The 24,807-nt window shown below is 36.9% G+C and overlaps 1 protein-coding gene across 1 annotated transcript; it reads left to right on the top strand.

Annotated features, from left to right (window-relative positions):
- The first annotated feature begins 279 nt into the window (after positions 1-279).
- Positions 280-23,123, top strand: Gm5168 (predicted gene 5168). The gene is made up of 9 exons (NM_001025607.4): positions 280-338; positions 1,837-1,956; positions 7,561-7,627; positions 8,167-8,201; positions 11,279-11,404; positions 11,718-11,781; positions 19,996-20,077; positions 22,518-22,616; positions 22,936-23,123. The coding sequence occupies exons 2-9, from the start codon at positions 1,863-1,865 to the stop codon at positions 23,002-23,004; spliced, it is 636 nt and encodes a 211-aa protein (NP_001020778.1). The 5' UTR covers positions 280-338; positions 1,837-1,862; the 3' UTR covers positions 23,005-23,123.
- The last annotated feature ends 1,684 nt before the right edge of the window (positions 23,124-24,807 follow it).

Genomic DNA, 24,807 nt, shown 5'->3' with positions numbered 1-24,807 from the left:
TACCAGGGGATATAGGGGATCTGGATGCTCCCTTCTAATCTCTTGTTCAAGTTTTTCAAGTATGTAAGGGCTTATAAACCTAGAAATTTTCTTAAAGTCAGTAGTTGCTCATTCCTACCTCCTGAAAACTCCCTTTGAAGCAATGGTGCCTGGTACTCCATGTAAGCATGAGCAGGATATATTCAGCCAACCAACACAGACCTGATTTCTCCAGCTTGCATCACAAAGGGTCTTCAGAATCCTCAGTCCAGGCATCTCTGCTGACAACGGTTTTTTACCATTGAGGAGCTGAGCACGGAAGGGTGCAGTTGTGAAGGTGTTCACCTCTGAGATAACCTGTAAGTGATAATCGGCTCTGCTCAGGGTTGTTGGACAGTTAATCGAGGTGTGACAGGGTGGGCCATTTCAGGCCCAGGTGGCCACTAGGTGAGGAAATGCCTCATGATCGCCATTTCCTATGGCTTCTGATTGTTAACTGATATGGTGGAGGACCATATTCATGACAGAGGATTGAACAGGTCAGGGCCTTAGAAGATTATGAACCCTTGGAGGACACTATCATCGGGCCTTGGGATAGGATCAGAGAGCTGGCTGCAGGATTGAGGGTCGGGGGAGCATGGGGCTGTGAGTGAGGAGCCTTGGCGCTTGTCCTGTGTGCTGTAAGGAGCCTTAGGGTCCAACTTGGTGCTTGTCCTGTGTGCTGTCCGGGATCCATTAGAAACACACTGAGGATTCCTCCCTCTTCATTGTCTTCTCTACGGTGTGTTCCTTTGGTATAGACTGTATGGACACTGCAGAGAGGGGAGTGGCGTAGGAAGAATGAATGAAAAGAAGAAGAGGAGACTTTACAAGAGATTAATAAGTAATCTGGGAAGGAGTCTGAACAGGGATCCTCCTGTCTAATCGCCCATGTATTGGGATTAAAGACTTGGACCACCAAGTTCAGCTTTTTCCTCTCAGTTTTAGTTCTGTAGGATGGGATCTTCCTTTGTAGCTCAGGCTGGTCTGGCTTGGGCTGGCCTTTAACTTACAATCTTCAGATGTTTGAAATCCTCGGCTTCCCCCAATCCCAAATTTCTCCAATATAAGGATTTTCTGTGTGGGTAGTGGTGGTGAGTGTTTGTTGTAGACTGAGCATTGGGTCTTCTTGACATGAATATATAGTTACCATGTTCATCATCTTTCTGGATAGTACTATGAATTTACTTTAAAACAGATATACTGAAAATCAGAATTGCTGATGTTTTGTTTAAAAAGAATCGTTGGGAGATAGTACCAAAATTCAGATGCCTCAAAGTTTAAATGCAAACACATTTTGCTCATCATTTTTGGTGAGAAAGGGAGGACTCACGTATTAAAGGCTGGCCTGTTTTTGCTTTTTTTAAACTGAGAAATGGCAGATTGTTAACTTGGGTTCTAAAGAAGGATTTAAAATAAGTAAGTTAAAGAAGATTTTAAAACAAAGTTGGGAGGGAGAGGGACATGATAAATGGGATACATGAAGGAAATTGTAAGGGGAAGCATATATATATATGTGTGTGTGTGTGTGTATGTGTATATATGCATATACATATACACATACACATACATATACACATACACATACATACACACACATATGCATGTGTGACCATATTGAATATGTATGCAAAAATATCTGATAAAGACAAATTATTAAAAATATAAGTGTTAAAAAAAACAAAAGAAATAATCTTTCAATGAGCTAAGATAATTATTTGACTTTTTGACATTTTTAACTATTTACATGATACCTTTGGATTTAGATAACTACTTTTTTTTTTCTTTTTTTCTTTTTCTTTTTATTTTTTAATTAAGAAGACAACTGAACGCTTAAGAGAAAAATGTCTATTAAGAAACTGTGGGTGATACCAAAGGAAGGTTACTTATTACTTCTTGACTTTGATTCAGATGAAGAAGAGCAGGCTCATTCTGAAGGTATCCAGTCTTCAGTATTGATTGTGTCCTGCAGTTCATTAGACTTTTCCCAACTCGCCTGCAATGGAAGAAGTCTTTTCTAAGTTTTCATATACTTCATTTCTAATTTTACCTATATCTATATATTCCTATACCTGAGTTTTAGCAGTGCATATACCTACTCTTGGCACTGTAGACACAATATGTTGGGAAACAATAACTTGCTATGATTTTACCCCAGAAAAAGGCCTGAATGGTGTTCCTATATGTTAGCAAAACATGAATTTATTTCATAAAACCTGCAAATAAATTATTTCATTCCTTTTTTCTATTATATATTTTCTTTATTTACATTTCAAATATTATCCCCTTTTCTATTTCCCCTCTGCAAATCCCCTCTCCTCTCACCTCTCCCCCTGCCCCCAAAACACCCACCCCCAATTCCTGGCCCAGGCATTCCTTAATACTGGGGCATAGGACCTTTACAGTACCAAGGGTCTCTCCTCCCGTTGATGACATACTAGGCCATCCTCTCCTACATATGCAGGTGGAGCCATAAGTCCCACCAACTGTTTTATTTGATTGGTGCTTTAGTCCCAGGAAACTCTGGGGGTACTGGTTAGTTCATATTGTTCATCCTCCTATGGGGCTGCAAACCCCTTATGATCCTTGGGTACTTTCCCTAGCTCCATCATTGGGGACCCTGTGCTCAGTACAATGGATGTCTGTGAGCATTCACTTCTGTATTTGTCAGGCACTGACAGATCCTCTCAGGAGACAGCTATATCAGTCTCCTGTCCCCAAGCTCTTGTTGGCATCTGCCATAAAGTCTGGGTTTGTTGGTTATTTATTGGATTGATCCCTGAGTGAAGCAGTCTCTGGATTCATTCAGTCTCAGCTACAAACTTTGTCTCTATAACTCCTTCCATGGGCATTTTGTTTCCCATTCTAAGAAGGAATGATGTATCCACACTTTGGTCTTCCTTCTTCTTGAGTTTCATGGGTTTTGCAGATTGTATCTTGGTTATTCTGAGGTTCTGGGATAATATCCACTTATCAGTGAATGCATATCATGTGTGTTCTTTTGTGATTGGGTTATCTCCTTTAGGAAGATTTCATCGAGATCCATCCATTTGTCTAAGAATTTCATGAATTCATTGTTTTTAATAGCTGTGTAGTATTTTATTATGCAAATGTACAACATTTTCTGTATCCATTCCACTGAAGAGGGACATCTGGGTTCTTTTCAGCTTCTTGCTATTATAAATAAGGATGCTATGAACATAGTGAAGCATGTCATTATTACAAGTTGGAATATCTTCTGAGAATATGCCCAGGAGGAGTATTGCTGGATCTTCCAGTAGAACTATGTCCAATTTTCTGAGGAAACACCAGACTGATTTCCAAAGTGCTTTTACCAGCTTGCAATCTCACCAGCAATGGAGGAGTGTTCCTATTTCACCACATTCTTGCCAGCATCTTCTGTCATCTGAGTTTTAGATCTGAGCCATTCTGGCTGGTATGAGGTGGAATCTCAGGTTTATTTTGACATGCACTTCCCTGATAATTAAGGATGATGAACATTTTTTGGTGCTTTTCAGCCATTCGGTTTTCCTTAGTTGAGAATTCTTTGTTTATCTCTGTCCCCATTTTTTAATGGGGTTATTTGATTTTCTGGAGTCCAGATTCTTGAGCTCTTTATATATATTGGATATTAGTCCCCATCTGATTTAGGATTGGTAAAGATTTTTTTCCCATCTATTGGTTGCTGTTTTGTCCTATTGACAGTGTCCTTTGACTTATAGAAGCTTTGCAATTTTATAAGGTCACATTTGTCTATTCTTAATCTTACAGCACAAGCCATTGCTGTTCTGTTCAGGAATTTTTCCCCGGTGCCCATGTCTTCAAAGCTCTTCCCCACTTCCTCCTCTATAAGTTTCAGTGTCTCTGGTTTTATGTGGAGTTCCTTGATCTACCTAGACTTGAGCATTGTACAAGGGGATGAAAATAGATCAATTTGCATTCTTCTACATGCTAACTGCCAATTGAGCCAGCACCATTTGTTGAAAATATTGTCTTTTTTTCCACTGGATGGTTTTTGCTCCTTTGTCAATGATCAAGTGACAATAGGTGTGTGGGTTCATTTCTGTGTCTTCAGTTCTATTCCATTTATCTACCTGTCTATCAGTATACCTGTACCATCTAGTTTTTATCAGAATTGCTGTATAGTACAGCTTGAGGTCAGGCACGGTGATTCCAGGAGAGATTCTTTTATTGTTGAGAATAGTTTTTGTATCCTAGGTTTTGTTCTTATTCCAGATGAATTTGCAAATAGCCCTTTCTAACTTAGTTAAGAATTGTGTTGGAATTTTCATGGGGATTGCATTAAATCTGTAGATTGCTTTCGGCAAGATAGCCATTTTTACTACATTAATCCTGCCAATCCATGAGCATGGGAGATCTTTCCATCTTCTGAGATTTTCTTTGATTTTTCTTCAGAGACTTGACATTTTTATCATACAGATCCTTCTTTCACTTACTCAGTTAGAGTCACACCAACGTATTTTATATTATTTGTGACTATTGTGAAGGGTGTTGTTTCCCTAAGTTCTTTTCCATCCTGTTTATTCTTTTTGTAGAGAAAGGCCACTGATATGTTTGAGTTAATTTTGTATTCAGCTACTGCACTGAAGCTGTGTATCAGATTTAGGATTTCTCTGGTGTAATTTTTGGGGTCACTTATATATACTATCATATCTTCTGGAAATAGTGATATTTTGCCTTCTTCCTTTCCAGTTTGTATTCATTTGTTCTCTTTTTGTTGTCTAATTGCTCTGACTAGGACTTCAAGTACTATGTTGAATAGGTAGGGAGAAAGAGGGCAGCCTTGTTTAGTCCCTGATTTTAGTGGGATTGCCTCCAGTTTCTCACCATTTAGTTTGAAGTTGGCTACTGGTTTGCTGTCTATTGTTTTAATTTTGTTTAGGTATGGGCTTTGAATTCTTAATCTATCCTGGACTTTTACTATGAATGGGTGCTGAATTTTGTCAAATGTTTTCTCAGCATCTAATGAAATGATCATGTGATTTTTGTCTTTGAGTTTGTTTCTATAGTGTATTAAGATGATGGATTTCTGTATATTAAACCATCCCTCATCACAGGGATCAAGTGTACTTGATCATGATGGATGATCATTTTTATGTAGTCTTGAATTCAGTTTGCAAGGCTATTATTGAATATTTTTGCATCAGTTTTCATAAGGGAAATTGGTCTGAAGTTTCCTTTCTTCATTGGGTCTTTGTAAGGTTTGAGTATAATTGTAATTCTGGCTTCATAGAACAAATTGAATAATGTTCCTTCTCTTTAGATTTTTCATAATGGTTTGAAGAGTATTGGTATTAGGTCTTCATGAAGATCTGATAGAATTCTGTACTAAACCCATCAGATCCTGGGCTTTTTTGTTTGGGAGACTATTAATGACTGCTTCTATTTCTTTAGGGGTTATGGGAGTATTTCTAGGGTTTATCTGATCCTGAATTATATTTGGTACCTGATATCTGTCTAGAAAAGTGTCCATTTCATCCAGATTTTCCAGTTTTGTTGAGTATAGGTTTTTGTAGTAGGATCTGATGATTTTTTGGATTTCCTAAGTTTCTGTTGTTATGTCTCCCTTTTCATTTCTGGTTTTGTTAATTAGGATGATGTCCCTGTGCCCTTTAGTGAGTCTGGCTAAGGGTTTACCTATCATGTTGATTTTCTCAAACAACCAGCTCCTGGTTTGGTTGATTCTTTGTATAGTTCCTTTGTTTCCACTTGGTTTATTTCAGTCCTGAGTTTGATTGTTTCCTGCCTTCTATTCCTCTTGTGAGAATTTGCTTCCTTTTGTTCTAGAGCTTTTAGTTGTGCTGTCAAGCTGCTCCTGCATCCTCTATCCTGTTTCTTTTTAGAGGCATTCAGAGCTGTGAATTTTTCTCTTATTACTGTTTTCATTGTGTACCATATGTCTGGTTATGTTGTAGCTTCATTTTCATTAAACTCTAAAAAGTCTTTAATTTCCTTCTTTATTCCTTCCTTGACCAAGTTATCATTGAGTAGGTTGTTGTTCACCTTCCACATATATGTGGATTTTCTATTATTTATATTATTATTGAAGATCAGCATTAGTCTGTGGTGATCTGATAGGATGCATGGGATTATTTCAATATTTTTATATCTGTTGAGGCATGTTTTGTGACTGATTATATGGTCAGTTTTGGAGAAGGCCTCATGAGGTACTGAGAATAAGGGATATCCTTTCGATTTAGGATACAGTGTTCTATAGATATCAACTAAATCCATTTGTTTCATAACTCCTGTTGGTTTCACTGTGTCTGTTTATTTTTTGTTTCCAGGATGTGTCCATTGATGAGAGAGGGGTGTTGAAGTCTTCCACTATTATAATGTGCAGTGCAATGTGTATTTTGAGGTTTACTAAAGTTTCTTTTATGAATGTGGCTGCCCTTGCATTTGGAGCATAGATGTTCAGAATTGGGAGTTCCTCTTGGTAAATTTAATTTTAATGAATATGAAGTGTTCCTCCTTGTCTTTTTTGATAACTTTGGGTTGAAAGTCAATTTTATTTGATATTAGAATGCCTACTCCAGCCTGTTTCTTGTGACCATCTGCTTGGAAAATTGTTTTCTAGCCTTTTACTCTGAGGTAATATCTGTCTTTTCTGTGAGGTTTGTTTCTTTTATGAAACAAAATGCTGGGTCATGCTTACACATTAAGTCTTTTAGTCTATGTCTTTTTATTGTGGAATTGAGTCCACTGATATTAAAAGATATTAAGAAAAAGTCGTTGTTGGTTCCTGTTATATTTGTTTTTAGAAATGGAATTTTGTTCATGTGGCCATCTTCTTTTAGGTTTGCTGCAAGATTACTTTCTTGCTTTTTCTAGAATGTAATTTCCCTCCTTGTTTTGGTGTTTTCCCTTCATTATCCTTTGAAGGGCATGATTTGTTGGAAGATATTGTGTAATTTTGGTTTTGTCATAGAATACCTTGGTTTCGCCATCTATGGTAAAAGAGTTTTACTGTGTATAGTAGCCTTGGCTGGCATTTGTGCTCTCTTAGGGTCTGTATGTCAACTGTCCTGGATCGTCTGGCTTTCATAGTCTCTGGGGAGAAGTTAGGTGAAATTCTGATAGTCTGCCTTTATATGTTACTTGAACATTTTTCCCTTACTGCTTTTAATATTCTCTTTTTTGTGTGCATCTGGTGTTTTGATTATTATGTGATGGCAGGAATGTCTTTTCTGGTCTAAAGTATTTGGGGATCTGTAGGCTTCTTTTATGTTCATGGGCATCTCTTTCTTTAGGTTAGGGAAGTTTTCTTCTATAATTTTGTTGAAGATATTCACTGGCCCTTTAAGTCTGAAATCTTACTTCTCATCTATACCTATTATCCTTAAGTTTTGTTTTCTCCTTGTATCCTCAATATCCTTGATGTAATTATTTCATTTATAAAAGCTGTTTGAAAAACTCACGTGGGCAGTTTTTCCAGAGAAATGCAAATTGAAAATACTTTATTAACTATTACGTATTTAACATACTTTCAAATGTTTTCATTTTCTATTGTCAATATAGTAAAGAGGCCAGCATTTGGCAAACATGAGAATATGCCGCCTCACGTAGAAGAAGATGAAGATATAAGGTAATATTTTCAATTTTTCCCAGTTCAATAGAGTACTTCAAAAGTAGTGTTTGTGATCCCTTCACTGGAGGAGTAGATTCAGGAAAATCAACAATTCATGGTCAGATGCAGCTATATATTGAGTTCAAGCCCAGCTTGGGGTCCTTAAGTCCTTGTCATCAGAAACACATAGCAACTAGGACAATATACCCACCTGCATGGGATCTTCCCAGATATACACACAAACAAAAGGAGAAACATAATAAAAATAAGAGGGGGACCATCTGGGAAGAAGAAGGGTCTCAGCAAGTGTGGGAGAGTTATGAATAAACTACTGTGGGTTGTAAATGTATGAATTGTTAAAAGTAAATAATTCAGGTTCACTTTGGTTGTCTGCCATGTATTTTATATGCATATGACATTTGTTCCAAACCAAACATAATATATTTATTCTAAATAATTAAAAGAAGTTCCTGTGTAAAGTTTTGTGTGTGCTAGGCAAATGCTCTACCAGTCCACTATATTTCTAGCTTTAAAATTTTATTGTCCTTTCTCAACAGAGATGAACAAGACAGTATGTTGGATAAATCTGGAGGTAGGTGTTTTTGGAGATACTTGCCTGTTGTTTGAAGAGGACATAAGATGGCATCAGATCTCTATAAACCCTACAGCATAAGAGGATAATTTTAGGTTTCACAGTAATTGTAGTTTTCTTTAAAACACATACAGATGACTACTCACCCAACATTCAGAAACAAAGATTAGCTGAAGGTGTACCTCAGTGGTACAGCACCATGAAAAAGCTATGAGTTTCATCTTCAGTGGTGAAAAAACAAAACAAAACAAAACCCAACCAACACATGAAATTAACAAAACACCTACCAAACAAATAAAACACAGCAATAAGCCTCGCAAATGAAATGTTAGTTTTCCCAGTTTGCCCAATTAACTGTAAAGTGAGCAAGAAATGCAATTGGCTATTATAAGGAAACAAACAAAACCAGCATTAAGCATTTTAGGAACCTAAATTTAGGCATGATTAGAGAAATACACCCCCCCCCCAAAAAAAAGACAGTGGCTACAGCAACATAACAAACCTTGCAGAGTGGCTAGAATTATGGCTCACTTGGTAAAGTGCTTTCCTTGAAAATATATGGACTTAAGGAGGGGGCCTAGAATCCACTTTAAAAATGCAGGCTGCAGTCCAGTGCTGAGTAAGTAGAGATAGGTAGCTGGCTAGCCAGGCTAGTGACGTTGGTGAGCTGCAGATTCAGAGAGACCCTGTCTCTGAAGATTTAAGTTGGATCAGGCAGTGGTGGCGCATGCCTTTAATCCCACCATTTGGGAGGCAGAAGCAGGGGGATTTCTATGTTTGAGGCAACCCTGGTCTACAGGTTGAGTTCCAGGACAACCAGGGCTATACAGAGAAACCCTGTCTGGAAAAACAAACAAACAAAAAATGTAAGTTGGAATATGATTGAGAATACAGCCTTCTTCTGCACACATATACTGAAATGTATACACATCATTTTTGCTGAATCTCTTTTTATGATTTACAGAATCCTTTAAAATTATGTTTTTTATCTTTTTCTGGAAATAGACAATATTAGGAAAGTGTCATATTTCTATAATCTCCACTGTATATTAAAAATAAACATCTATCGAGAGAAATGATCCAGCATACCTTAAAACACACACAGGACAGGGATCGAAAAATAGCTTTCAAATTAAGACCACTTGTTGCTCGAAAACCAAGGTTTAGTTCCTAGGACCCATATAATGGCTCACAACCATTTGTAATTCTAGATCCAGGGGAATTGGCATCCTATTCTATTTTCTATGAGCACCAGACATGCATGTTGAACAAATACAAACATGCAAAAGCACGTTAGTTAAATAAATAAAACAAATCCGAAATACACATAACAGCCCCTTCAACTGAAACAAAGTAGGAGAGTCTTCTTTGGGGTTCATTTTATTTTAACTTTCAAGCTGGTATTGCAAACTTGGAAAATGGAAAGCTTCTGGGTAGTAGTGGCAGCTAAAATACTACCTCTTTTTTGCTGCTTGGATGACAGATGACTGATAGAGCCTCTCTCACTTTTGTAAGCATGTGCAAACACGGCCAGTCAGCAAGGGGCTTGGCTGAGATTGTTTTACAGCTGCCCAAACCCTGTTACCCAGTATGCTTTGTGGTGGCCATGAAGCTGAGTTCTTGAGGAAGTGAAGTTTCTTGAGGAAGCATGGTAGGGGGAAGTCTCTGTGGAGGTAGTCAGTGACCTGTTAAAAGATGGTTAATAATGGTTCAGGTGGAGGTCCGGGTGGGGTGAAGGTGGCGGGGCGGAGGTGTTACTTTCAGAGTAAGGAGAGGAGGTGACCCTCCCTGGACTCCGGATAGCACTGCTGCTGGGTTCACAATCGACTTTACCCACTTAGACCTCTGCGGTGAAAAACGGAGAACTTCACTAAGGGCAGGAGTTTGAAAAGCCTACCATCTAGCAGAAAGCAGGAAGGCCAGGGAATTGGAGACCCCGAAAGTCTTCCTTGGGCCTGGGGATGTGAAGTGTGAGTAAACTGGAGGTCAGTTAGTGGCAGAAACAGACTAGAACCTTTTCTGTGCTGCTGCTACCCGACAGAAATTCATTAAAAACAAACTGAAGACGAGTCTTCATTTTCTTCTACCTGGTGTTGAAAGGCCAGATTGCCGAAATTTGTATATATAGGATCCAAACGGCCTCAAAATCCCGAGGCTCCTCTCAGCCTCTGAAGTGCTGGAACTTCAGACATACTTCAGGCCAGGCTGTGTTTATTTATGTGTTGTTTTGGTTTAGGGAAGTAAGCTCTAACTCTGTATCTCAGGAGTGTCTGAAACGTCATGTGCAGCTTGAACTGGCCTTGAAACTGAAGTCCTCAGCCTTACAAATGTACTGGGCCCTGAGGAAACATGCTTGTTTTATTTTTTACTTTTAAAATTTGTGGGGTTTTTCATAGTTGAAGATTGAACCCAGAGCTTCTTGCTGTAGCAGTGAAATATATGTCCAGCCAGACAGAACTTTATAATTTAGATTTGTATTTCGATGAAAAAGATTGAGGAGCTTGGTTGTGATAATAGCAACTATGATTTTATTTGGAGATTGAGATGCAGACACATTTGCTCTAACTTATCAAAAACCTTGCAGGAATGGGACCAACATGCAGATCCTCCTATGTTTAGATATAAACCCACTTGAAGTCACAGTTAAAGCCATCATAGTGTGTGTGTCTGTGTGTGTGTGTGTGTGTGTGTAAGAGAGAAAGAGAGAGAGAGAGAGAGAGAGAGAGAGAGTTTTAAACTAAAAAATAACACACCTCTATTCTTTTATAGTAAGGAAGACCAAGATACTTTATTCAACTTAAATAATTCTTTTTAAAAATGTGTACATATTAAAGTTAAGGTTATTAATGGCTATCTTTCAAGCCAACTATTGTGTTCCATGTTCAAATACTAAAGTCTTTAGTATTAAATCAGAGGGTAATAGAAATATGGTTTTATCTTTAAACCCTTCATGCAATTATGAAGTGCTGTTTTTGTAAAAATCATTCCTTAATGTTATTTTATATTTCAATTTTATTAGCTTATGTGATTTTTTATTCAAATGGCTTGAGAAAATTTCTTTTTTTATTTTAAATCAGAAAACGTAAGTTTCTCAGAGGAATGGCAGCGTTTTGCACGTTTTGTAGAGACACCAATGGAAAACTGGAATTTGTTAAGTGGTGAACAGCAAGTTAGGAATGCTTCAGAATTGGACCTTATGGAAGGTACCAGATATTTAATGATGGGCATTGATGTTACACTTCCTTTTTTTTCTCAGTTGTTCTTCTTAGGCTTGTAAAGGAGATCAAAAATCTCATATTGTATCTCTTGTCTTTAATCACAACATATAAATAAATAGCTTAAAACATATTTTTAGATGACAATTAGACATTACTTGATTTTGTTTAACTTCTAAGCAAATAATAGATCTGCTTTAAAACCTAATGTTGGCACTATGCCTGAATGATCACAAAGTATTTCATTAAAATTTTCAAAATAACATAATTGTTTTAATATCTTGTTTTATTACGAACCCAGTACAGAATCCAGTAACTCATGATGATGGGAATGCAAATCCTGAAGAAGTAGTTGGAGATACACGGTAATATGTTCAAACTTACTATTTCCTTCTTATTGTAAGTACTTCCAGAAAAGTTTAATTGATTGTATAGCAAGTAATGTATATTAATAATTGAAATATGATATATACTATAAACAATATTTCTATAAGATTAATCCTTAATTTTAATGGTTTTCTTGGAGGGTGTAATGTTGTGGGTCAAACTCTCATCGTCCTGCTTGTAGGACAAAAGCTGAGCAATCAAACAGTATCCCCAGCATCCTTACTTTGTAAAGCTTTAATTCACAGATCTCCAGTATAAAATATACTGGGAAATTTTGAAGGTACATTTTTGGATATGTAATTTGTTTAAAACTATATAGTATTAACATAATTTATATATTAGATAATATTGATTAATATACTATATGACATCTTAATGACTTATTTATATGTAGTATTTTGTGAATATATTTATTTTAATTCAATTTATTTATTATTCGATATTATCTTTATTTACATTTCAAATAATAGCCCTTTCCTGGTTTCACCCCAGAAACTCCCTATTCCATTATCCCTCCCTGTGCTTCCATGAGGTTGTTCCCCCACCCACCCAATTCCACTTCCCCACCCTGGCATTTGCCTACACTGGGGCATTGAAACTTCACAAGGCTAAGGACCTCTCCTCCCACTGATGTGTGACAAGGCCATCCTCTGCTATATATGCACTGGAGTCATGGGACCCCCTCTTTTGTTGATGGCTTAGTCCCTGGGTGCTCTGGGAGGTCTGGTTCGTTCATATTGTTGTTCTTCCTATAAGGTTGCAAACCCCTTCAAATCCTTCAGTCCTTCCTCTAACTCCTCCACTGGTAACCCTATGATCAGTCTGATGGTTGGCTGTGAGCATCAGCCTCTGTTCTTGCCAAGCTCTGTCAGAGCCTCTCAGGAGAAAGTCATATTAGGCTCCTGTCAGCAAGCACTTGTTGGCATCCACAATCGTGACTGGGTTTGGTGTCTGCATATGGGATGGATACACAGTTTGGGCAGACTCTAGATGGTCATTCCTTCAGTCTCCGCTCTGTACTTTATCTCCATGTTTCCTCCCAGGAATATTTTGTTCCCCATAAGAAGGACTGAAACACCCACACTTTTGTCTTCCTTCTTCTTGAGCTTCATGTGGTCTGTGAATTACATTTTGGGTATTCTGAGCTTTTAGACTAATATCCACTTATCAGTGAGTGCATACCATGTTTGTACTTTTGGGATTGGGTTACCTCACACAGGATTATATATTTTAGATCCATCCATTTGCCTGTGAATTTCATGAAGTAATTGTATCTGTACCATTACCATACATTTTTATCATTGTTTCTCTATAATACAGCTTGAGTTCGGGAATGATTCCCCCTGAAGTTCTTTTATTGTTGAGAATAGTTTTTTGATATACTGGATTTCTATTATTCCAAATGATTTTTCAAATTGCTCTTTCTATCTCTATGAAGAATTGAGTTTAAATTTTGATGGAGATTGCATTGAATCTGTTGATTGCTTTTGGCAAGATGGCCATTTTTACTAAATTAATTGTGCCAATCTATGAGCATGGGAGATCTTTCCATCTTTTGAGATTTTCAATTTCTTTCTTCAGAGACTTGAAGTTCTTATCATACAGATCTTTCGCTTGCTTGGTTCGAGTCACACCAAGGTATTATAATTTGTGACTATTGTGAAGGGTGTTGTATCCATAATTTCTTTTTCATCCTGTTTATCCTTTGAGTAGAGGAAAGCTACTGATTTGCTTGAGTTAATTTTATATCCAACCACTTTGCTGAATTTGTTTATCAGGTTTAGGAGTTCTCTGTTGGAATTTTGGGGGTCACTTACATATACTATCATATCATCTGCAAATAGTGATATTTTGAATTCTTCCTTTCCAATTTTTATCCCTTTGACCTCTTTTTGTTATATAGTTGCTATGGATAGAACTTCTAGTACTATAAAATACTACTATATTATATACTACTGTGAATAGGTAGGAAGAGATTGGTCTTGTCTTGTCTGATATTAGTGGGATTGCATCAAGTTTCTCTCCATTTATTTTGATGTTGGATACTGATTTGCTCTATATTGCTTTTACTATGTTTAGGTATGGGCCTTGACTTCTTGATCTTTCCAAGAATTTTATCATGAAGAGTTATTGAATTTTTGCAAATGATTTCTCAGCATCTAATGAGATAATACTGTTTTTTTTTCCTCAAGATTTTTTACATAGTGGAATACGCTGATGGATTTCCATATATTGAACCATCCCTGTATCCCTGGGATGAAGAACATTTGATCATGAAGGATGATCATTTTAACGTGTTCTTTGATTGGGTTTACCAGAATTTTATTGAGTATTTTTGCATCAATATTCATAAGTGAAACTGGTCTCAAGTTTCCTTTCTTCATTTGGGTCTTTGTATGTTTTGGGTATAAGTGTAATTGTGGCTTCATAGAAAATTGAATAGTGTTCCTTCTCTTTTGATTTTGCATAAAAGTTTGAAGAATATTGGTATTAGGTCTTCCTTGAAGGTCTGATAGAATTCTGTACTAAACCCATCTGATCCTGGGCTTTTATTTTTTGTGAGGGGGTTGGGAGCCTATTAATGACTGCTTCTATTTCTTTAGGGGTTATAGGAGTGTTTACAGGGTCTATTTGATCCTGATTTAAATTGGTACCTGATATCTGTCTAGACAGTTGTCCATTTCATCCAAATTTTCCAGTTTTGTTAAGTATAGGCTCTTATAGTAGGATCTGATAATTTTTTTAGGGGGGCAGTTTTCGTAAGTTTCTGTTGTTATGTCTCTCTTTTCATTTCTGGTTTTGTTAATTTGGATACTGACTCTGTGCCCTCTCTTTAGTCTGCCTAAGGGTTTATCTATTTTGTTGATTTTCTCAAAGAACCAGCTCCTGGTTTGGTTGATTCTTTGTATAGTTCTTTTTGTTTCCACTTGTTTGATTTCAACCCTGAGTTTGATTATTTCCTGCCTTCTACTCCTCTTGGGTGAATTTGCTTCCTTTTGTTCTAGAGCTTTTAACTGTGCTGCCAGGCTGCTAGTGTATGTTCTCTCCAGTTTCTTTTTTGGAGGCACTCAGAGCTATTAGTTTTTTTCTTAGGAATGCTTTCATTGTGTCCCATAAGTTTGGATATGTTGTAGCTTCATTTTCATTAAACTCTAAAAGTCTTTAATTTCTTCCATGACCGAGTTATCATTGATTAGACTGTTGTTCAACTACCACGTGTATATATATATGGGTTTTGTATTATTTATATCATTATTGTTGTTGTTGTTGTTGTTATTATTATTATTATTATTATTATTTGCGGGGTTAAGACAGGGTTTTTCTGTGTATCCCTGGCTGTCCTGGAACTCACTTTGTAGACCAGGCTGGCCTTGAACTCAGAAATCCACCTGCCCCTGTGTCCCGAGTGCTGGGATTAAAGGCATGTGCCCCCATGCCTGGCTTATTTATATTATTATTGAAGATAAGCCTTAGTCCGTGGTGACTTGATAGGATGCATGGGATTATTTAAATATTTTATATCTGTTGAAGCCTGTTTTGTGACCCATTATATGGTCAGTATTGGAGAAGGCATCATGAGGTGTTGAGAAGAAGGCACATTCTTTTGTTTTATGATAAAATGTTCTATGATATCTATAGATATAGATATCTGTTAAAACCATTTGTTTCATAACTTCTGTTAGTTTCACAGTGTCTCTGTTTTGTTACTGTTTCCAGGATCTGTCCGTTGCTGAGAGTGGGGTGTTGAAGTTTCCCACTATTATTATGTAGGGTACAATATATACTTTGAGCTTTAGTAAAGTTTCATTTATGAATTTGGTTGCCCTTGCATTTGGAGCATGGATGTTCAGAATTGTGAGTTCATCTTTGTTGATTCACAATTTGACAAGTATAGTGACAGTCCTTATCTTTAAAAAACAAAAACAAAAACAAAAAAATAATAACAAAAAAACAATAACAAAAACCTTTTGGTTTTTAAGTTGATTTTATTCCATAGTATAATGGCTATTCCATCTTGTTTCCTGGAAATATTTGCTTGCAAAGTTTTCCAGACTTTTCCTCTGAGGTGGTGTCTGTCTTTGTCACTAAGGAGGGTTTCCTGTATGCAGCAAAACCTGGGTTCTGTTTATGTATTCAGTCTATTACTCTATGTCTTTTATTGGGGAATTGAGTCCATTGCTATGAAGAAATATTAAAGACCAGTGACTGTTGGTTGTTTCCTGTTACTTTTGTTGTTTGAGGTGGAATTATGTTTATATTGCTATCTTCTTTGGGGTTTGTTGAAAGAAGATTTCTTTCTTGATTTTTCTATGGTGTAGTGTTTCCCTCCTTGTGTTGTAGTTTTCCATCTATTTTTTTGAAGGTTTGGATTCGTGGAAAGATATTGTGTGAATTTGATTTTATCATGGAATACTTTGGTTTCTCCATCTACGGTAATTGATAGTTTTGCTGGGTATAGTAGCCTGGGCTGGCTTTTGTGTTCTTTCAGGGTCTATATAACATCTGTCCAGAATCTTCTGGCTTTTATAGTCTCTGGTGAGAAGTCTGGTGTATTTCTAACAGGTCTGCCTTTTTATGTTATTTGACTTTTTTCCCTTACTGCTTTTAATATTTTATCTTTAGTGCATTTGTTGTTCTGATTATTATGTGTCGGCAGGAATTTCTTTTCTGGTCCAGTTTATTTGGAGTTCTGTAGGCTTCTTGTATGTTCATGTGCATCTTTCTTTAGGTTTGGGAAGTTTTCTTCTATAATTTTGTTGAAGATATTTGCTGGCCCTTTGACTTGGGAATCTTCTCTCTCTTCTATACCTATTTTCCTTAGGTTTTGTCTTCTCATTGTGTCCTGGATTTCCTGGATGTTTAGGGTTAGGAGATTTTTGCATTTTGCATTTTCTTTCACTGTTGTGTCAATGTTTTCTATGGTATCTTCTGTACCTGAGATTCTCTATTCTATCTCTTGTATTCTGTTGGAGATGCTTGCATCTATGTCTCCTTGGTTTTCTTTCTCCAGGTTCATCTCTCTTTGTGAGTTTTTATTCTGTATTTCCATTTTTAGATCTAGATGGTATTTGTTCAATTCCTTCACCTGTTTGATTGTGTTTTCTTTAACTCTTTAAGGGATTTTTGTGTTTCCTCTTTAAGGGCTTCTAGCTGTTTTCCTGTATTTCTTTAATGGAACTATTTTTGTTCTTAAAGACCTCTATCATCATCATGAGATGTGATTTTGAATCTGAATCTTTCTTTTCCAATGTGTTGGGGTATTCAAGACTTGCTCTGGTGGCCAAACTGGTTTCTGATGACGCCGACTAGTCTTGGTAGCTATTGCTTATATTCTTGCACTTACCTCGTGCCATCTCATTTTCTTTGGTGCTACCTTCCCTTGCTGTCACTGTCTGGAGCCTGTCTCTCCTGTAATCCTAGTTGTGTCAGAACTCATAGGAGTCCAGCTATCTCTGAGATCTTGGGATCCTGGGATCCTGATATTTTGGGTGTGTCTGAGCTCCTGGAAGTCATGCTGCCTCTTGGATCTTGAAATCCTGGTGTGACCAATCTCCTGAGATCCTGCTGTGTCAGAGCTCCTGGGGGTTAAGCTTTTTCTTGGTGTTGCAAGATTTGGTGGGGTGCCAGAGCCCTAGGTTTTCTCTAGACACAGTTGCATACTGCAAGGAACCTGTGCCTCTGGTCAGGAGGATGATTTTGTTTCCCTGGTTCTTGTGGGGGTCCCAGATACACAGTTTGTTGGGAAAGATATTGTGCCCTCAGCTGTGCTCTTCTGTCAGAACTCCAGTGTTCCTGGGTGTGTCTGATCTCCTTGGAGTCAAGCTTCCTCTGTGATGCTGTGATCTTGAGCATTTCAGAATACCTGGGAATCGTGCTCCCTCTGGGTGTTTTAAGAGTGGGTGCAGAGCCAGTACCCCAGGTCTGATCCAGGTGCAGTTTCAGACCAGAAGGAATCCATGCCACTGGAAAGGCAGCAGTTCCTGTGTCCCTGGATCCTTAGGGACTCAGTTACTCCTGATGTTGGGGCCATTCCTGTGATCCTGGGAGTGTTAGAGCACCTGGGATTTGAGCTTACTCTGGGTATTGTGGGACTAGGTCAGCACCCAAGATCTACTCATGACACGGACTCTTGCAAATATTTTTGATTTAGCATCATGGACTTATTTTTGCCTGTGGTACAGAAATGAAAATGGTGCTTTTTCAACAGGTGTGACATTAATTAAACTTAATTTTAATTTTTTCGTATATTTGTGTCTGTGTTGCATATATACACATGTGGAGGGCAGAGGAGGATGTTGGGTTTTGCTCTATTTCTTTCCACCTTATTCCCGTAAGACCTGCTCTTTCACTGAACATGCAGCTAGATAAGCAGCCAGCAAGTCCTAGCAACTCTCACTCTGCCTACCACAGTGCTGCTATTGTAGAAGCAACCATCCATGGTTAGTTTTCTAAATGGGTACTAGAATCAAACTTGGGAACGTCCTCCTTTCACAGTAAACCCTATTTATTACTGAGGCATCTTCATAACTGCATTGAAGGGATTTTTAGAGGAAAAAATGATGTAAACTTTTCTACATTCCATGTATTCAAAGCTAAGTGATATGTATACAAAATTCTGTACATGCAACAGTATTTCTTTGACCCAGTATTAATTTTATATTAAGTCAGTTTCTTTTCTAAAACTCCTCTGTGCTTTTCTTTATATGACACAATGGAAAAATGAATTCTTTAATATAACCCTTATTACTTATTTTTTTTAAATTTTATTTTATGGGTATGTTTGTTTTGCTTGATTGCGTGTATGTACACAGCTTGTATGTCTTGTACCTGAGGAGGCCAGATGAAGGCATTGAATTCCCTGGAACTGGAGTTATAGGTTGTGAGCAACCTTGTGGATGCTGGGAATCCATTCTCAGATCTCTGGAAGGGAACCAGTGCTCTTAACTGATGAATCATCTCACCAATCCCCTCACTGATTTTTATAAAATGAATTATGTAACTGAAAGTGAAAGACAAATTTACTAACCAGTGAGGGAATGAAACTCAGATCCCAAAGAATCTATTTTAAATTATATGTAATTGAATGTTGCATGAGCTTTCTTAAAGGATAATAATTTGTCTTTGATATATAGTCTCACTATGTATGTCAGGCTGGCTGGAATTTTCCTATGTAACCTATGTTGTCCTTTACACTGGAAATCTCCTGCTAAGCTTCCTAGACTAGGATCATAGACCCAAAACGTCTTAAATGGCTTAAGAAACAATGCTCTTAATACCTATTTTTCAGACATATTTGTGTATTAGTGTTTTGCTTACAGGTATATATGTGCACCACATATGTGCTTGTTGCCCATACATATAAGATGATTATTTCAGACACCTTGGACCTGGAGTCACATAAAGAGAAAACACATGGAAACTTATATCACAGATTCTTTCAAAAAAAAATGCAACCAGAAATTAGAATGACTTTGGCAAACGAACAAATGGGAGAGGTAGAGTTGTTAGTTTTGTAGGGTCACATTTGTATAATTTTAAAAATTATATGTGGCTGAAGTTGAAAAAAAAACATTACTGAGCTTTTAGTAAAAGTGTGTGTCTTTGATTTTGTCTAAGCAGTTAACCCTATAACTTCATGCCTTCAAGGAAACTAAATCTAATTCTTAGAAATCTGTGAAAATTTTTATTTTCTACTCTAAGTACCTGTTAATGAGATTTTAAAATTTGATTTACATTCATTGTGGAAACACAGAAGTCTTGCACAAAATCTTAGAAGTGTAATTTGTTGTTTATTATGTTTAACAATATGGAAAAAAATCAATTACATATGCAGACAATTTGTATATTTTAATTTACTTATGTTTTGCACTAAGTCTTAACTGAATCAATATAAGAAAATAAATTAGACATTATATTTGATAGAAAATAATGAAAAAATACTTTGAAATACAATTAATTTTCTAAAATAAGATATATATGTATTAAAACTTCTTTAATTTTTGAAAAGCTAAAACATAAAATAAGACTTCTCTGATAATCTTTCAGGGAAAAAAACTATAATGATTTCCCATTAGATAATTTTTTACTGCTGTTTTTCTTTTTATAGTATGAAATGGTCAATTTAATTTGTTTTGAGTGTTCTTTTTCATATTGGTATGAAATGTGACTGCTTTTATTACTGTGCTTTACAGAAAGAAGATCAACAACAAATTGTGTGAGCAGAAGTTTGATATGGATATACAGAAATTCAATGAAGAGCAAGAAAAATCAGTGGTTGGTATCATAACTAACTTTATAATTAACCTAGAATAACTAAGTATCAAATGGAGAAACTAGCCTTGTGTTGGGCACATGAAACGAAGTTAAGTTTCATTATCTATCTATCCTTGGTTCTGTTCTAGTCCTACTGAATTGTAAAGCAGAGAAGTATGATCACATAGTATATCAATGAAAACCACTAGGTATTTTCTGGTAGACCAGATTATAAATTTTCAAGAGGCAGACTTTTGCTAAAAGATGAAGAGAGGATTACCAGTTTCTACAAAAGGAAGCACACTATGTCAGCCTCAGGTACAGTTGAAAGGAGAGAGAAAGCTTACTTACTGGTGTCATCTGGACTCTGTTGTTAATATTCGAAAGCCAACTCAAACTGGCAAATCAGTTCTTACAATCCTAAACTTAGTACAAATTTAGTAACAACAGTGGATAGAAACAACCTTTCTCAACAGCCCTGGCAGAATATTCCTGTGGAAGAATATCACCAAACTATTTTAGATCATTTCTCCATTACTGTACCAATGACTGTAGTCGTCACATAGTTTCCAAGTAAGATCTGAGATGATGACCATATTAACTATTTTTTATTTCATTGGTTAATAGTTTGAGAAGTATTCAATTTGAAATGAACAGGAGATCCATTCCTGCCTGGGAAGGCATTGAGGAAGCCGCCATTATGAGTCAGTTCTGGAAAGAGATAGGGACTAAAGATAAAAAGTAAATGAATACTCCAATTGAAGGCAATTTTTAAACCTTGAACACTGGATGAAATTTCAAGGGGGAGTAATCATCCATGTATATGAGGAGTCTAAAGACAGACTCCCAGAGTACTTCAATATTTGTAATTCTGCATGAGGTGGGGGTGGGGGGTGAGAGTGAACCAGTAAGGGAAGAGAACAATTGGTACAAATAAAACTACCATGAGTGAAGGAAAACATTTAAGGAAGAAAAGTTCACTAACTTTGTCATATGCTGCTAATTGGCCAAATAAAATAGATTTACAGGGCTGGAAGATGGTTTATTTGGTAATCTTTCTGACTGTAGGCATGGAGACTCGAGTTTATTTTCCCTGAGTAAGCATGCACGCACACACCTCCACCACCACCACTACCACCAACACCACCAACAACAAAACAAACTAGCAAAACTAAAAACAAACCACCACAAAAATAAAAGTTGGTGTGGTGGTGAGCATTTTAGAACCACCAAACTCAGATTTAGTTCAGAGATAAGAATATTCCCAGAGCTTCCTAGCCACCAGTTGTAGCCTAATGGATGAGCTCTAGGTTCATTGAGACCCTGTCTCCCAAACAGTGGGATGCAACCAAAGAAGACACCCAATATTAATCCTTTGTCTCCATATGTATGCGCTTGTACATTTTTTAAAGGGAAAATTCACAAAGTGCAGGTCATTGTACTTAATCAGGATGATTTGAGTGGAAATGTGAGGTACAAAACTGATCACAGTGAATAAAGGACAAAATAGGAATCTAGTAGCACAATGAGAAAAGGTGGAAACGGCTTGTCTTAATTTTTTTAAATGCAAATTACCATGGTTGTCTGCCAACATAAAGAATACAAAGAGAAATTTATATTACTTCTTCCATGTGTTACTTGAGATTGGAACCTAGAGAAAACAAATCTACCACTAAACTTTGTCCCCAGACATCTTTTTACACTTTATTTCGAGGCAGGGTATCTTTAAGTGATCAAGACTATTCATGATCTTGTGATCATTCTAACTCAAACTTTATAAAAGTTAGTTTTATAGGCATTACACTGACGACCAGCTAAAGTCATGAATTTAAAATAACAGTTACAATTGCTGAAACTCTTGACAATAGTTGAGAAAAGTGAAGATGTTGGACTTAGTAAAGAATAAGTATAAGGCATCCTTAAGAAAGGAAGAAAAAGTAGAAGACATGGCACATACACCTTAGGTGGGGGCTAGATACAGAGATGAGGTAATGAACCACCTCCTGGGATTACTTCTGCTAGTTAGAAAAAGGAGGCCACCATATGGTAAAAGCATTAACACTAGCTAGAGTTAAGCTTCCAGGGCTAGGATTTTACCAAGTTCATGTTTACATGGTACATGCCTATAAACTTAAGTACTTGAGAGGCTAAGGCCAGTCTTTGCAGCATGGCAAACAATTTCTCATAAAAAAAAGTTTTATTAACCCACAATTGGTAGTATAATTGTATTTCATGTTACTTAAAAATATAAGTATATTTAGTCATAATAGTTGTTAAAATGTTAATCACTTGGAAAACTATTCCTTTTACTTTTCATATGGAATTATTTTTGCTCACATAAACATTTTAGTATTGGAAATACATTAAGTGGTTGGTTGTTAGCCTAGCATTCATGCTGCATGGCAGTAACAACAAAAATGAACAGAATTGTTACAGTAATGTTTTCATATTACATTTTTAGAACAATTATCAAAAAGAACAAGAAGCATTAAAACTGTCCGAATGCAGTCAGAGACAGACCCTGGAAGCAATTGAAGACATGCATGAGAAGTCCATGGAGGTATGTTGCACATGGTCCATAAAATGTCCTTAGGAAACGAAATATGTTTTAGGAATCAAAATGTTTAACTACTTGCTATTTTGAATTATTTCTTACTGAAGTGACTGATATTATCTGTAAAATCCTAAGGACTTTGTAGGAATTATTCAAGACATGAAATGATAAATTGGGAATTTGACCTCAGATGTACCTCATAGTTTATTAACACTATAATTATCCTGCTTAACTAAACATAGCACATCTATACATCATTTGCACAGAATCTTTCATATTTGTATCCTTGGGAGTTTGTTTAGTAAGAAGTGCTTTTCTGTTTTAGGGTTTGATGAACATGGAGACCAACAACTACGATATGCTTTTTGATGTAGATGGTGAAGAGACATTATGAAGCATACTCTGAAGTACTCTTCTCCTTTCCCATCTTCAGACTAATGAAACATACATATTTCTCCCTTGCTGGTACATTGTAACCAAATAAAAAATTCACTAACATTTTTGTCTCCTATGAAACAGATTTTGAAAAGCTCTTTAATCCTTGTAATTCTGATGATTCTAAGAAGGAAGTTAACCCCTGTGAAGTGATTACAAAGTTAACTAGGAGGTATACCTTCAGAGTCAAAATAGAACTCCTTTATTTTTAAACATCTTTAATCATTTTCTTGTTTAAGTGTAAGAGCCTCTTTATATTAACTTCCAAACAAAATCTAAATGAAGTGAGTGGCAAATAGTCCTTTGTACCGAAATTCCACACACTAATGTAGTGAATTATTTAAAATTTATTCCATTATCTTTTTTTAAAGTCCAGACTTTATCCCCCTCCTTGTCCACCCTCTGATTGTTCCACATCCCATACCTCCTTGTCTCCTGCTCCCACACCCCCACTCCTCATCTCTAAGAGGATATCCCTACCATCCTACCACCACCCCACCAGACCTCCCTACTCCCTGTGGCCTCAAGTCTCTTGAGAGTTAAATGCACCTTCTCTAACTGAGTCCAGACCTGGCAGTCCTCTGCTGTATATGTGTTGGGGGCTTCTATCAGCTGGTGTATGCTGCCTGGTTGGTTGCTCAGTGTCTGAGAGATCCTGGGAGTTCCAGGTTATTTGAGACTGTTGGTCCTCCTCCTTCAACTCCTCTTCCTCAGCTTCTTCTAGCTTTTCCCTAATTCAACCACAGGGGTTCCCAGCATCTGTCCATTGGTTGCATGTAAATTTATGCATCTGACTCTTTCACCTGCTGGTTGGGTCTTTAAGAGGGCAGTCATGATAGGCCCATTTTTGTGAGCACACCATAGCATCAGTAATATTGTCAGGCCTTGATGCCTCTTATTGAGCTGGATCCCAATTTGCGCCTGTCACTGGATCTCCTTTTCCTTAGGCTTTTCTCCATTTTTTTCCAGTAGTTCTTTCAGACAGAAACAATTCTGGGTTAGAGCTTTTGACTGTGGGATGGCAACCCATCTTTCCACTTGATGACCTGTCTCTCCACTGGAGGAGGACTCTACAAGTTCCCTCTCCCAACTGCAGGGCATATCATCTAAGGTCCCTCCCTTTGAGTCCTGAGAATCTCTCACCTCTCAGGTCTGTGGTATATTCTAGAGGGTTTTCTAACCTCCTACATATCAAAGATGCCTGTTTCCATTCTTTTTGCTGGTCCTCAGCTCTTCATTCCTTTTCCCCACCCCCACAATACCTGATCATGTTCCTCTCCTCTTCTCCTTGTCTGCTTTCCCACCCAGGACCCCTCCACCCTCCCTGTAGTGATTTTTTTAACCTTCTTAACATTTCTAATTATTTTTATTCATAAGGATAATTGAAATTTATTTTTGATTCATTATCTTATTAGTTCCCGAAGGTACAAGATACAAATATAGAAGGCACATTGGTTTGGTTTTATTTCATTTATTTTATTTTTGAGATAGGCACTTAGTATTTTTGTATGTCTAGTAAGGTCTAGAATGTTTTGGTTCAGCATTCCATGTAGGTGCTATACAGGAATGTGACAAGATACCTGGCTTACACTGTTCTTAAGAAAATAGTCCCAAAAAAATCTCCTATAAACACTATAAAATTAACACTGTCAGCTCTGAGAGATGAAAATATTTCCTGTTCACTTACAAAATTCATTGACAGAAAGTATATTTATTTCTTGAAACAAACTAAACTGCTAATTGTGAGGCAGGATAAAAGAAC

This window comes from Mus musculus, chromosome X (genome assembly GCF_000001635.26).
Source record: "Mus musculus strain C57BL/6J chromosome X, GRCm38.p6 C57BL/6J".
Classification (NCBI taxonomy): Eukaryota; Metazoa; Chordata; class Mammalia; order Rodentia; family Muridae; genus Mus; species Mus musculus.
Note: the sequence above shows the minus strand (reverse complement) of the source record. Positions and strands in the feature narration are given on the sequence as shown.

What these genes read in the sequence shown, in the direction of transcription:
- Gm5168 (NM_001025607.4), top strand. Translation starts at nt 1,863, where the DNA reads ATGTCTATTAAGAAACTGTGGGTGATACCAAAGGAAGGTTACTTATTA. An exon ending in AAGAGCAAGAAAAATCAGTG is followed by an intron (nt 20,078 to 22,517) that starts GTTGGTATCATA and finishes TTACATTTTTAG; the next exon opens with AACAATTATCAAAAAGAACA. An exon ending in TGCATGAGAAGTCCATGGAG is followed by an intron (nt 22,617 to 22,935) that starts GTATGTTGCACA and finishes TTTCTGTTTTAG; the next exon opens with GGTTTGATGAACATGGAGAC.